This window comes from Aethalodelphis obliquidens, unplaced genomic scaffold, assembly GCF_003676395.1.
Source record: "Aethalodelphis obliquidens isolate GAN/ISIS:26980383/991018 unplaced genomic scaffold, ASM367639v1 scaffold24, whole genome shotgun sequence".
Classification (NCBI taxonomy): Eukaryota; Metazoa; Chordata; class Mammalia; order Artiodactyla; family Delphinidae; genus Aethalodelphis; species Aethalodelphis obliquidens.
In genome coordinates, this window is record NW_020837968.1 from 9,759,683 (window position 1) to 9,773,586 (window position 13,904).

Genomic DNA, 13,904 nt, shown 5'->3' on the forward strand with positions numbered 1-13,904 from the left:
CTTCACCCTACACCCAGCCCTTGAGGAAATTGAGATAGTCGTATGTAAAAGTGTTACTGTTTTCCAGTTTAGACAGCAGTATGCAGTTTTACTTTTCTTGATTGCCTGGTGTGTATTATAAAAGTACATTGTTGTTTTAATTATTCACTTATGAATCACAAATTATGTAAATCACAATCACTGTCACCAATAATTAGTGATCAGATGATGTAAGAAAGTATTATTCATGCATAATGTTTTCAGAGTATTTATTGAATTCTAGAATATTTCAGATAAAAATTTTCCCTTTGGTGTCCCTTTCACCAAATATATCAATTAAATAGAAATGAGAAAGTGGACTTATTTGATACCATTTTTCCTGCACCTTAAAATATAATCAATCTAACAACAGCTTTTCAGGTGGAGAAAAGACACCACTACTACCACATAAATGCACACGGTTATAACTACATTTCAATTTTAGAAACATTAAAATTTAGTAAGAGTGGAGTCAAGGAAATATAGTATTTAAATAATTCAGTTTTTGTTCCCTAAGTTAGTGTTACAGATATTAAAGTTAGAAGTTTAATTTATAATTTGAAAGTAAAATTTGTAATTCTTTATTTACAGATATTTATTGATAGAGATCCAGCAGCGTTTGCACCCATTTTAAATTTTCTTCGGACAAAAGAACTAGACTTAAGGTAAGAAATGTATTTTTTTAAAGTAAATTTTTTATTCAAAGGTATGGTTTTGGGTATATTTTATGAAGAAAAGTTTTTTTCCCTGCCCCAAGATTATTTTTGTTTAAAAGTTTCATCAGAATTAAACTGTCATAGATACAGGCCACCATCATCCCTTCCTCTGGGTTACTCTGATAGCTTTCTTACCAATTTGCCTGTCTTCATTCTTATATCCCTTCAATTCATTTTTCACACTGTAGCCACAATTAACTTCTGAAAATGTAAATCTAATCTGGTTATTCCTCTGCTTACAACTCTTACGTGTTACTGGATTAATGGCTAAGGATTTTGGACTTCCTGTTGTTTCTTAAGGCTCTCTCTAATCTAGCTCCTGCTTCATTTCTGTTGCTTCAACACTTTCAACTCTTTCTGCTCTCAGCTTGATTCTGATCATTTCAATGATCCCTGCTGTGTCTGCCTGATGCAGGTGTTCAGAGTTTCCTGTACTGCCACTACCCCAGTCGTCTATCTTCCATTAGACTTTAAATTCTAAAAGGACAAGTTGTTTACTGTATACCTGTAGGATTGAGCATTGTGCTTGACGCATAGCGATATTTTTCTTCGGTGGGTAAATGAATGACCATTTAAACTATTTCTTTAACTTTGCCATAGTCTACAATCTACAATGGAAGCTACAATCTGATTTGTATTTTATTGTTTTATTTCATATATTCCTAATGAACTTTCACTTAAGGACTTATTAATACTTTTTGAGATAACACCTTTTAGAATTCTAATTGTTTCTTTAAGCTGCTTCTTTATAATATTGTATAATTTGGGGCTTATATTTACTAGAATATGCGCTCCTTGAAAGCAAAGATTTTTTTGTTTGGTTTGTTCCTTGCTGTATTCCCAGTGTTGTTAAAATGGCACGTATAGTAGCTGCTCAATAGATATTTATTGAATGAATAAAAGAGTTTGTTGGGGCTTTTTGTTTGTCTATTTCTTGGCCTGGGGTGGAAGTGGGAAGTATATTACTAACTACTTACTTTTGGGGTAAAATTATTTTTAGCATTTGATTAAAGCCTAAATTTACTCCTAGTCAGTGTCCTTGTGACTAATCCACGACTAAATCACCCATGAAAGGCAGAAATATAATAGTTTAAATATTTGTATTCACTGCTTTTCTTTCAACTTGCTTCTTTATTTCATTTAGGGAAGCCTAGCAAACTTAAGTTCTCTGAGTAGTACCTTCTAAAAGGAGGTGGGAAGGAATTGAAAAAAGAATACTATGTTCTACTTCTGTTTTTTGCACAAAATTCTTGTATTGCACTTATCACACTGTATTATCATTATCATATTTGTCTGTCTTCCCCAGACAAATAATTAGCCAGTGCTACTGTACTGTTAACACAAGTAGTTTTGAAATAGAATAAGAAAGTTTTAACTGTTCTTATTAAACTAGTTACAACCAATTTCACAAATAAAAGCAATTTAATATCGCAATTACACGTGTTCATTAGGCCTACGGAATTTTTTTTGTCTGTTGTTTTTTAAGACTTCTTTTTTTAATAGCAGTTTCAGGTTTACAACAAAATTGAGAGGGAGGTACAGAGATTTCCCATGTGCCCCCTGCCTTCATTATCAACCTCCTCCGCTGTTAACATCATTTACCAGAATGATACATTTTTTTTTTTTTTACGATTGATGTGAACCTACATTGACATCATAGTCACCCAAAGTCCATAGTTTACCTTTGGTTCACTTGGTGTTGTACATTTTATGAGTTAGCACAAATGTATAATGACACGTGTTCATCTTTATAATACTGTACAAAGTATTATTTCCATAATTTGGCCTTCTCCAGAATGTCATATTTGGAATCACACAGTATGTAGCCTTTTCTGATTGGCTTCTTTCACTTAATATTATGCAATTAAGTTTCCTCCATGTCTATTCATGTTATTTCTTTTTAATGTTGATAATATTTCATTAGCTGAATATACCAGTTTATTTTTCCACTCACCTACTAAAGAGGACATTTTGGTTGCTTCCAAGTTTTGGCTGTTAGGAATAAAGCTGCTATAAAACCATCCATGTGCAGGTTTTCGTGTGGTCGTAAGTTTTCAACTCCTTTGGGTAAATACCAAGGAGTGCAGTTGCTGGATCGTATGGTAAGAGTTTTATAGGACCCTCAGACTGTCTTTCAGAGTGGCTGTAGCATTTTGCTTTCCCACCAGCAATGTATGACAGTTCTTACTGCTTCACATCCTTGCCAGCATTTGGTGTTAGGATTCTGGATTTTGGCCATGTTAACTAATGTGTAGTAGAAACTCATTGTTTTAATTTGCATTTGCTTAATGACATATGATGTGGAGCATCTTTTCATAGGCTTATTTGCTACCTCTGTATCTTCCTCGGTTAAGGTCTTTGGCCCATTTTTTAATTGAATTTGTTTCCATATTGTTGAGTTTTAAGAGTTCTTTGTATATTTTGGATAACAGTCCCTTATCAAATTTGTCTTCTGCAAATATTTTCTCTCATTCTGTGGCTTGTCTTATTTCCTTGACATTGTCTTTCGTAGAGCAGAAGTTTTTAATTTTCATGAAATCTAGCTTATCCTTATTCCTCTCATGGATTATGTCTTTTGGTTGTATCTAAAAAGGTATCACCATACCCACTGTCACTGAGGTTTTCTCCTAACTGTTATCTTCTTTGAGCTTTTTAGTTTTGCATTTTACCTTTAGGTCTGTGAATCATTTTGAGTTAATTTTTGTGAAGGGTGTAAGGTCTGTGTTTAGACTAATTTCTCTCTCTTTTTTTTGCATGCAGATGTCCAGTTGTTTCAGCACCATTTGTTACTCCATTGTTTTGCCTTTGCTCCTTTGTCATAGATCAGTTGACCATGTGTATGGGATCTATTTCTGGGCTTTCTGTTCTATTCCATTGATCTGTTGTTGATTCTTTTCACCAGTACTGTGCTATCTTGATTTTTCTAGCTTTATAATAAAGCTTGAAGTTGGGTAGTGGTAGTGCTCTAACTTTGTTCTTCTCCTTCAGTATTGTGTTGGCTATTCTGGATCTTTTGCCTTTCCATGTAAACTTTATAATCAATTTGTTGATATCCATAAAATAACTAGCTAGACTTTTGAATAGGATTACATTGAATCAGATCAAATTGGGAAGAACTAATGTCTTAACAATACTACGTCTTCCTATCCATGAACTAGGAATATCTGTCCATTTTTTCAGTTCTTTGATTTCAGTCGTCAGAGTTTTGTAGTTTTCTTCATATAGATTTTGTATATATTTTGTTAGATTTATACCTAAGTATTTCTTTTTGGGGGGTATTAATGTAAATGGTATTGTGTTTTTAATTTCAAGTTTCTCTTGTTCACCGTTGGTATATTGAAAAGCAATCGACTTTTGTACATTAACCTTGTATTCTGCAACCTTGCTATAATTGCTTATTAGTTCCAGGAGTTTTTTGTCCATTCCTTTGGATTTTCTATATAGACAATCATGTCATCTGTGATCATCAGTTTTATATATTTCTTCCCAATCTGTATGCCTTTTCTTTTCTTTTCTTGACTTGTGTAAATAAGGATTTCCAGTATGAAGTTGGAAAGGAGTGGTGAGAGGGACTATCCTTGTCTTGTAACCAGATGTTAGTGGGAAGTTTCAAATTTCTTACCATTAAATATGATGCTAGCTATAGGATTTTTTTTTAAATGGTCTTATCAAGTTGAGAAAGTTCCCCTCTATGCCTAGTTTACTGAGACTTTTTACTATGAATGGGTGTTGGATTTTGTCACACGCTTTTTTTGCACCTATTGATATGATCATGTGAGTCTGTTGATGTGATAGATTACATTAATTGATTTTAGAATATTGAACCAGCCTTGCGTACCTGAGATAAAACCCACTTGGTTGTAGTGTATATTTCTTTTTAGACATTGTTGGATTCGGTTTGCTAATATTTTGTTGAGAATTTTTGCATCTGTGTTCATGAGAGATATTGGTCTGTAGTTTTCTTGTAATGTCTTTGTCTGGTTTTGGTATTAAAGTAGTGAGGGCCTTATAAAATGAGTTAGGAAGTGTTCTCTCTGCTTCTTTCTCTGAAAGGGAGTGTAGAGGATTGGTCTAATTTCTTCCTTCAGTGTCTGGTGGCATTCACCAGTGAATCCTGGGCACGGTGCTTTCTGTGTTGGAAGGTTATTGTTGATTCAGTTTCTTTAATACATGTAGACCGATTGAGATGGATCGTCTTTCTTGTGTGAGCTCTGGCAGATGGTGTCTTTCAAGCAATTGTCCATTTCACCTAGGCTATCAAGTTTGTAGGCATAGAGTTGTTCATAGTATTCCTTTATTCTTTTAATTTTCATGGAATTTGCAGTGATGTCCCCTCTTTTTTCTGCCCAGGCAATATTTTTAAAGTAAGAACAGATTATAACTGAAACCTAAAATGAATCATTTTAAACTCTTAAGCTTCTATTTTTTTTTTTTTTTACTTCTTATTTTCATATTACTTTCTTGTAACATCTTTGTCTGGGTAACAGCCCTTCTTAAGGCTGATCTTTGTTTTCCTCCGCCTTCTGTTTTGCTTTTGTTTTTGGTTTCTGTTGAGAAGAGTCATTTATCTGAATTTATTTGTTCAATAAATATGGATTGCGTAACAATTACATACAAGCACTGTGGTAGGCCCTGCATGAGGCATACAAACATGGATCAGAGGAGAACATGCTTGCAGGGAGCTTATAGGATAATTGGGGAGGTTAAAATATGTATGGAAATTATGGTTAAAAGCAATTAATACCATAGGAATGATTTCCACTCTTGTTTGCCTTATTAGATACTTCTGATAATTACTTGTATTAACCCTATAAAGCCCTAATCTCTCATTTAGTCATCCAATTCATCTATATATAAATGGTTTTTTTAGTAAGAAAACGTTCTTGGTGGTGTGCAGTTTTTTTATCTATACTTCTTCAAATAATTAAGGATCTTAGGAAAAAAGTAAGTTTTAAAGCCCTATGACTTTGTTCATTAAGAACCTAGTACTTTTTCTTTTTGCTTCAGATGATAATCCGAGTTGCCAGTGTTAGAGGACTTACATCATTCATTGGTTTCTTTGTAGGGGAGTGAGTATTAATGTTCTCAGGCATGAAGCAGAATTTTATGGAATCACTCCATTAGGTATGTATTCTAGTATTTTATATTTATGATTTGACCCTTTGAGCACTAAACTTGCCCAAATGAAATCTGTTTTATATCAGGTTCTGATTTTTGATGGACTACTCAGTGCTTGCTTTTTGTGGATTTTCATAGTAAAAAGGTGTTGTCAGCTGATTTAACTTAAACATTTTCCTTTTCTTTCCTTATCCTCTTTAACTAGAGAAAATAAAAGTGGAGTACTATTTTTGTGTTTGCATGTACTCTTGACAAGTTTGCTTTGAAATGTTTTTAGTAAGAAGGCTTCTCTTATGTGAAGAACTGGAGCGTTCATCTTGTGGCAGTGTCCTTTTTCATGGTTACTTGCCTCCACCAGGTACTTCTGCTTTATTTATTTAGTTCTTTTTTTTAAGTCTTTTTATCATTAAGTAAGTACAGATGTGTGAGTAGGAAAATCTGTTTCTTGATTATTGAGTTTCCTTTGTAAATCTACTAGAAAAAGTGAGAACTTTAATATTAACAGAAGTTAAGTCATACTGTGTATTAGGGTAGGGATTTGCCAAACTTTTTCTGTAAAGGGCCAGATGGGTTTGTGAGCTAAAAGATCTCTGTGGCAACTCTTCAGCTCTGCCATAAACGCTACAGAAATGCATGGGTGAGACTGTGTCTAATAACAGCTTTATTTACGTAAAGAGCCATCAGGCTGGACTTGACCATGGCCAGATTTGCTGACTCCCGTGTTTGAGAATTGGTTGTTGATCTCCTTTGTGGAACCCCAGGAGTTTTTAGAGATTTAGCAGTGTACAGGCAGAGGAGTGTGAGGTGCATGTCATCTCTGCCCCTCTTCAGTGAGTTAGAAGAGTTCGGTCTTCACCTGTGTTGTAGCAGGCTTTTGAACAAGATTTCATTTTGAAAAAGGCTCTCCTGCCAAATAAGAGATGTTTGAAAGTATAAGGCAATTCAGCTGTAGAGCGGTTTAAATTAGTAAATAGTACCTAACGCATAGTAACTGTTCCATAAATGTGAAGACTAGTGACAGAATGAATGAGTTAGTGATTGATTGATTTGGTAACCTAGAGCTAGGTAAATACAGAGTATAATATGATAAGTCTTAGTCTTACTTTTTATATATATAACATAAGTATCAAATCTGTTGAATGAATTTTATTTTTAAAAAATCTCGTCTTGTTTTCTATGGTAGTTAATTATTTGCAGTAAATTGGTATATTGGAAGATAAATTTTGGCTATAATGAAATTCACATTTGTTTGTTTCTTAGCCATAATGTGAAATTTTAAATTTTTGGTAAGTGAACTTAGAAATAAACTTATCTTTTTCTTTCCTTTTATAGGTATTCCTAGTCGTAAAATAAACAACACTACTAGATCCTCTGCTGATTCTAGAAATGGGCTAAATTTTACAGAAGGTGAAGCTCGAGGAAATGGTACACAGCCTGTTCTCTCTGGAGCTGGGGAAGAGACTGTTAGGCTAGGTAAGCAAAGAGTACATAAATTTTAAAAGTACGTATGTTTTTAGTTCTAGATGATATTGAGTAATTATTTTTAAAGATGTGATTTTTGCTTTATCTCTTTTTAATCTAGATCTACCATTTATATCTTGAAGAATCTCACTTAACATAATTTTTATTTAGAAAGTTCATGATCTTCTGTTAGCTCTAAATCTTTAGAACAGAGGTTGGCAGACTTTTTCTGGAAAGGGCCAGACAGCGAACCTGTTGGGCTTCATGAGCTGAAGGGTCTCTGTTGGAACTGCTCAGCTTTCATTGTGGCACGAAAGCAGCGATGACGATGTATGCACAGATGTGAATGGCTGTGTTCCAACAAAGCTTTCTTTATCAAAAGAGGTAGAGGACTGGAATTGGCCTGTTAGTCATAGTTTTGCCAACTCCTTCTTTAGAACGTAAAAGATTTCTTTTGCTAATATCAACAGGATTTCCTGTGGATCCACGAAAGGTACTAATAGTAGCTGGCCATCACAACTGGATTGTAGCTGCATATGCCCATTTTGCTGTGTGTTACAGGTATTGTATAATTAATAATGGTTTGCTTTTTATTTTGGGGGGTATTTTTTAATATTGTGATTTTATTTTTATAGATTTAAGAGCTATTTATTTTAGTCATCAAATATTTTTCCTTCATATTTTGCCCACTTCTGTATCTCCTGATTAGATTTAGTTTGCTTTTATTCTCACAACTAATTTGGTAAATATTATTGATAGCCTTAGTATGTCTTAAATATTGCATATACAGTGTGAACTGTGATATAACTGAGATATTTTGAAGTTACATCTTCTTGCTTAGTATATCCAGCTTCTGAATCATTTAACTATTGTATTAAATGATGAGGCAGGATTGTTAATGTGAGCCCTGTGTTTTTTGTCTATAATGATTGAGTCTTTTGTACTCTACGGTAGGGGAGAATAGGACCCTACATTGGTCATGACTGCCATATGGTTGGGAGCGAGGTGAAGCAGGACAGTTGTAGGCAGAAGTGATGTAGTTTAACATCTATAGTGTGTGAGCTTTACACAGAGGTAGTTTGGTTTTACTAATTCTTGCATTCTCAGTAACTAACAGGGAACAAGGAAAAGTGTACACCAGTGATTTCTCTTTTTCAGTTGGAAAAAAGGTAGGATTATTAGTTCAAAATCACTGTATGCAATGAGAAATGTTGATGACAGGAAATGGCGTAGAAGAACAAAAATGGTTAGGATATACTAACTTAGACTATGATCCTATTGAATTTAATTGCCAAAATATCAAAAAACATATAAATATTTTGTCACTATTGAATTTAGTTAAGAAAAAGTAGCCACAATAGATTAAAAATATTTAAAATGTCTTCTGAAGTTTACAGATACATTTAAAGGATCCCAGATGTATTGAATAAAAGAAAAAAACCCCTCAGTTTATGAGAGATTTGCCATATGTGTTAAAGGAAAAAAAAAAGACCTTATATCAGTAATCTGCACTTTATATTTTCATTGCAGTAGAGATTTGGTGCACACTTTTCATTTTGAGAGCGTTCTATTGATATGTATTTTTAATATTATTTATTGAGTAGTATGAAAAATATTTTTTGGATGATTTCTTTCAGGGATGATTTTATATGAAGCAAGACTGATTTGAAAAAGGGATTTTCTTTTTTTTTTTTTTTTTTTTTTTGCGGTACGCAGGCCTCTCACCGTTGTGGCCTCTCCCGTTGCGGCCTCTCCTGTTGCGGAGCACAGGCTCCGGACGCGCAGGCTCAGCGGCCATGGCTCATGGGCCCAGCCCACTCTGCGGCACGTGGGATCTTCCCTCACCGGTTCACGATCCCGTGTCCCCTGCATCGGCAGGCGGACTCTCAACCACTGCGCCACCAGGGAAAGCCCGAATTTTTTTTTTTTCAAGAGTGTTGTTTTGAACTTACCAGCTTATGGACCTAAATTGAGAAATGGTTTTAGATTTTGCTTTGTTTGTTTAAATATTATGTACATTTTTTTGATAGGGGATTCCAAAGGAGTTAGTTGTATAACGGTTATACCAAGTTATCCAGGTGTAACAGCATCATTTATGTTACTGCACAGCAGTGCTAAAGATTGTGACTTGCCAGACAGGGACACATGGTATTGCACAAAATTTCACTCATTGAGTGAGTAATGTAAGAAAGATGATGCTGTTACATATTCCATTCTTTGTTTTTGCTTTTGACCATGACTTTTCTTTGCTTTCACTGAGTGTTGATTTCAGAGCAATATGCCCATGCAAAGTGACAAAGGGAAAGAATTAAGGACATATTAGATTTTCTCATGTACAGTTAAATCACTCAACACAATGCCAATAAAAAGATTTCAGAAGAAAGGAAAATATTCAAATTATTTTAAGTGTAATCATTTTAATAAATTGTTTTTCCACAGCTTTTTATATCAATAAATTTAAAACCTTAAAAAAGGAAAGAGTAGCACAGTGAAATATTTTTCACCTATATTCATTAATTTTCTACCTTGTTAGGTTTTACTTCTATATTTCTTTTTTCTTGCTCAGTTTACAACCTGTCACTTGTATTAATGAAGAGTATTTGTGTAGATTGTTTCCCTTTTGGAGGTTATATTACACTTTAGATCTTTAATCCATGTGGAATTTACTTTTTGTATATGGTGTTAGATTTAGCAATCTGTTTTATTTTCTTCCAAGTGGGTGGCTAATTATGTTCTGATTATTACATAAATCATCCTTTCTCATTGAATATGAAAGCCCCCTTTATCTTGCTTTATATTTATTTTTATATACTTGAATCTAATTTTAGACTTTTTTTTTTTTTCCATTGATGGACATTTAGATTGTTTCCCTGTCTTGGTTATTGTAAACAATGCTGCTATGAACACGGGGGTGCAGATATCTTTTCAAACTAGTGTTTTCATTTCCTTTGAATATATTCCCAGAACTGGAATTGCTGGATCATAGGGTAGAGCTATACTTAATATTCTTGAGGAAACTCTACACTGTTTTCCATAGTGGCTGTACCAGTTTACAGTCCCACCAACAGTGCACAAGGGTTCCCTTTTCTCCACATCCACACCAGCATTTGTTATCTCGTGTCTTTTTGATGATGGCCATTCTGACAAGTATGGAGTGATATCTTACTGTGGTTTTAATTTGCATCTCCCTGATGACAAGTGATGCTGAGCATCTTTTCATGTACCTGTTGGCCGTTTGTATATATTTGGAAAAATGTCTATTCAAGTCCTTTGTACCATTTTCTAATTGGATTATTTGGTTTTTTGCTATTGAGTTGTATGAGTTCTTTATATTTTTTGGATATTGACCCCCTTATCAGATATATGGTTTGCAAATATTTTTTCCTATTCCATAGGTTTTTTTTCACTTTGTTGATAGTTTCTTTTTCTGTGCAGATGCTTTTTTCGTTTGATGTAGTCCCACTTGTTTATTTTTTATTTTGTTGCTTGTGCTTTAGGTGTCATTTTCAAAAAAAAAATTATTACCAAGACACATGTCAAGGAGCATTTTTCCTATGTTTTCTTCTAGGAGTTTCATGGTTTTAGGTCTTACATTTAAGTCTTTAATCCATTTTGAGTTTATTTTTGTGAGTGTTGTAAGGTACAGGTCAAATTTCATTCTTTTACATGTGAATATCCAGTTTTCCTCACACCATTAATTGAAGAGAAAATGCCTTTTCTCCATACACTATTCTTGGCTCCCTTGTCAAATACTAGATGACTGCATATGCTTGGGTTTATTTCTGGGCTCTTGATTCTGTTTCATAGGCCTATTTGTTGATCATCTTAATTATTCCCTTCATTATCTGCTGAGAATTCAGAATAGGAGATTGAGTATTTTTGTGTGTTGGGTTAGATGGAAGAGAAACAAGATAAAGCATTTTTATGTGTTAAAGAGAAAGACTTGCATATATGTTTAACTTCACAGTTTAACCTTTGAGAGGTAGAATCAACTGCCTTTCTAATCAACTTGGCAGTGAGGTGTTGGAAAGAAAACAGTGAAAGTTATATTGAGAAAGGTCCAGTAGAAAATAAACAGTGAGGGATTTTATGCTGATATACAGTGTGTTTTTTCCAAAAAAAAAAGAACAACAACAACATAGGCAAACAAAATTGCTCTATTAAACGTAGCTCATCCATCTTGACCACAAAGAAAGAATCATTGTGTCCTTATATTTCTGCCTTCGTATGGTACCCTCTCCAAACCACAGTTGTGTTTTTAGTTGGAGGATCTCCTAACTAACCTCCAAATCCCCCTATCTGGCTGGGGTCCATCTCTTGAAGGAAAATAGGCAAAGGGAAACCCTAATTGACAGAATCTGGTGTGACGAATCATTTCAGCACTGAGAAGAAATTATGGATTTGGGAGTGGGGAAAGGATTGGGGAGATGTGGGAAGGAGGGAGAGCTCTTCCAAATAAGATAACTCAGCTCTAGAGTTATGAGGTATCCCCTCACACTGGTCAGAATGCCCATCATCAAAAAATCTACAAACAGTAAATGCTGGAGAGGGTGTGGAGAAAAGGGAACCCTCTTGCACTGTTGGTGGGAATGTAAATTGATGCAGCCACTATGGGGAACAGTATGGAGGTTCCCTAAGAAACTAAAAATAGAACTACCGTATGACCCAGTAATCCCAACACTAGGCATATACCCTGAGAAAACCATAATTCAAAAGGACACATGTACCCCAATGTTCGTTGCAGCACTATTTACAATAGCCAGGACATGGAAACAACCTAAATGTCCATCGGCAGATGAATGGATAAAGAAGATGCGGTACATATATACAATGGAATATTACTCAGCCATAAAAAGGAACGAAATTAGGTCATTTGTAGAGATGTGGATTGACCTAGAGTCTGTCACACAGAGTGAAGTAAGCCAGAAAGAGAACAACACATATTGTATATTAATGCATATATGTGGAATCTAGAAAAATGGTACAGGTGAACCTATTTGTAGGGCAGGAATAGAGACATAGATGTAGAGAACGGACATGTGTACACGGGGAAGGGGAGGGTGGGATGAATTGGGAGATTTGGTTTTACATAAATACACTACCATGTGTAAAATAGATAGCTAGTGGGAACCTGCTGTATATAGCACAGGGTGCTCAGCTTGGTGCTCTGTGATGACCTAGATGGGTGGGGTGGGAGGGCAAGGGAGGGAGGTCCAAAAGGGAGGGTATATATGTATACATATAGCTGATTCACTTCATTGTACGGCAGAAACTAACACAACATTGTAAAGCAATTTTACTCCAATTAAAAAACAAATAATAACTCAGCTCTAGAGGCTCCGGATGAGAAAAGGTTGGGAAACCATCTAGTTCCATAAAAATTGCTTCTAAATATTGAGAAATGAATTGGACTTTTAAGTTATGATTTATTGGGGTATTATTTTATGCCAGGCATTACACTAAAGGCTCTTGTATACATTTTCTCATTTAATTATTCCAACAACCTGTGGCATGGATCTCATCATCCCCATTTTACTAGTGAGAAAATCAGTTTGGAGAAAAAAGTACCCCAGGTCATCCTGAGGAAAGAAGTGACAGGATTCTCAACTAAATCCTGAGTCTAAAGCCACTGCTCTTCACCACTGTGCCCACCATGCCTTTCTTTTAAATTACAGCCTTCCAAACATTGCTATACCATTTGCATTTTAATTGCTCAAAAACATCTTACAATCAGTATTACCTTGTTGCTCCATGTGATTGTATTGAGATCTGGGTGTCAGGAGCTGTTAATACCTCTCTCCATCCCAATGCTTCCCATGTCCCTGGCACACAGAAGATACCTAAGAATGCATCAGAATAAATGCTGTGTTCCTGGTCTCTGGTGTTAGTAACATCAAACAATTTTGACAACATTATTAGTAATTCTTTGACTCAGTGGGACAGGCAGTGGGCTCAGTCTGAGGGCTACCCCTCCTCACCTTATGGTTTCTATTCCTAAGGGAGTGGACTGGGGTAGAAACATCTAACAAACAAATCAACTGAACAACAAAGTTTCAGCTGCAGAGACGTATGAGAAGAAAATAACATAGGTGACTTGTATTAGTTTCTTACTGCTGTTCTAACAAATTACCACACATTCAGTTTCTTAAAACAACACAGTTATCATCACTCAGTTCTGGAGTTCAGAAGAGTTCAAACTAGATCTTGCTGGGCTAAAATCAAGGTATTGGCAGGGCTGGGTTCCTTTTGGAGGCTCCAGCAGAGAATCTGTTTCTTTGCCCTTTCCGGCTTCTAGAGGCCGTCTGTGTTCCTTGGATCACAGTTCCTTTTTCTGTCTTTAAAACCAGCAGCATGGCATCTTCAGATCTCTTCCCTAACTCCCACTCTCCTACCTCTGCTTATAAGGAACTTTATGATTACATTGGTTGCACCTGGATAATCCCTCCATCTCTTTAATTTAATCACAACTGCGAAGCCCCTTTGCCATATAAGGTAACATATTCACCGGCTTCAGCAGTTTGGATGAGGACATGTTTGGGGAGCCATTATTCTGCTTACCACATTTGGTGAGGAGTGCTATAGTTCAGATGG

General features: G+C 35.2%; 1 protein-coding gene across 3 annotated transcripts in view; it reads left to right on the forward strand.

Moving 5' to 3' along the window:
* The window catches only part of KCTD3 (potassium channel tetramerization domain containing 3), a 70,225-nt gene that overhangs the window by 5,713 nt on the left and 50,608 nt on the right, over positions 1-13,904 (forward strand). For all 3 annotated transcript variants that reach the window (XM_027122183.1, XM_027122182.1, XM_027122184.1), the window contains exons 4-8: positions 610-683; positions 5,800-5,858; positions 6,130-6,210; positions 7,185-7,325; positions 7,784-7,874. In XM_027122183.1, the coding sequence (XP_026977984.1) occupies positions 610-683; positions 5,800-5,858; positions 6,130-6,210; positions 7,185-7,325; positions 7,784-7,874 (446 nt within the window). The remainder of the gene's footprint in view (positions 1-609; positions 684-5,799; positions 5,859-6,129; positions 6,211-7,184; positions 7,326-7,783; positions 7,875-13,904) is intronic.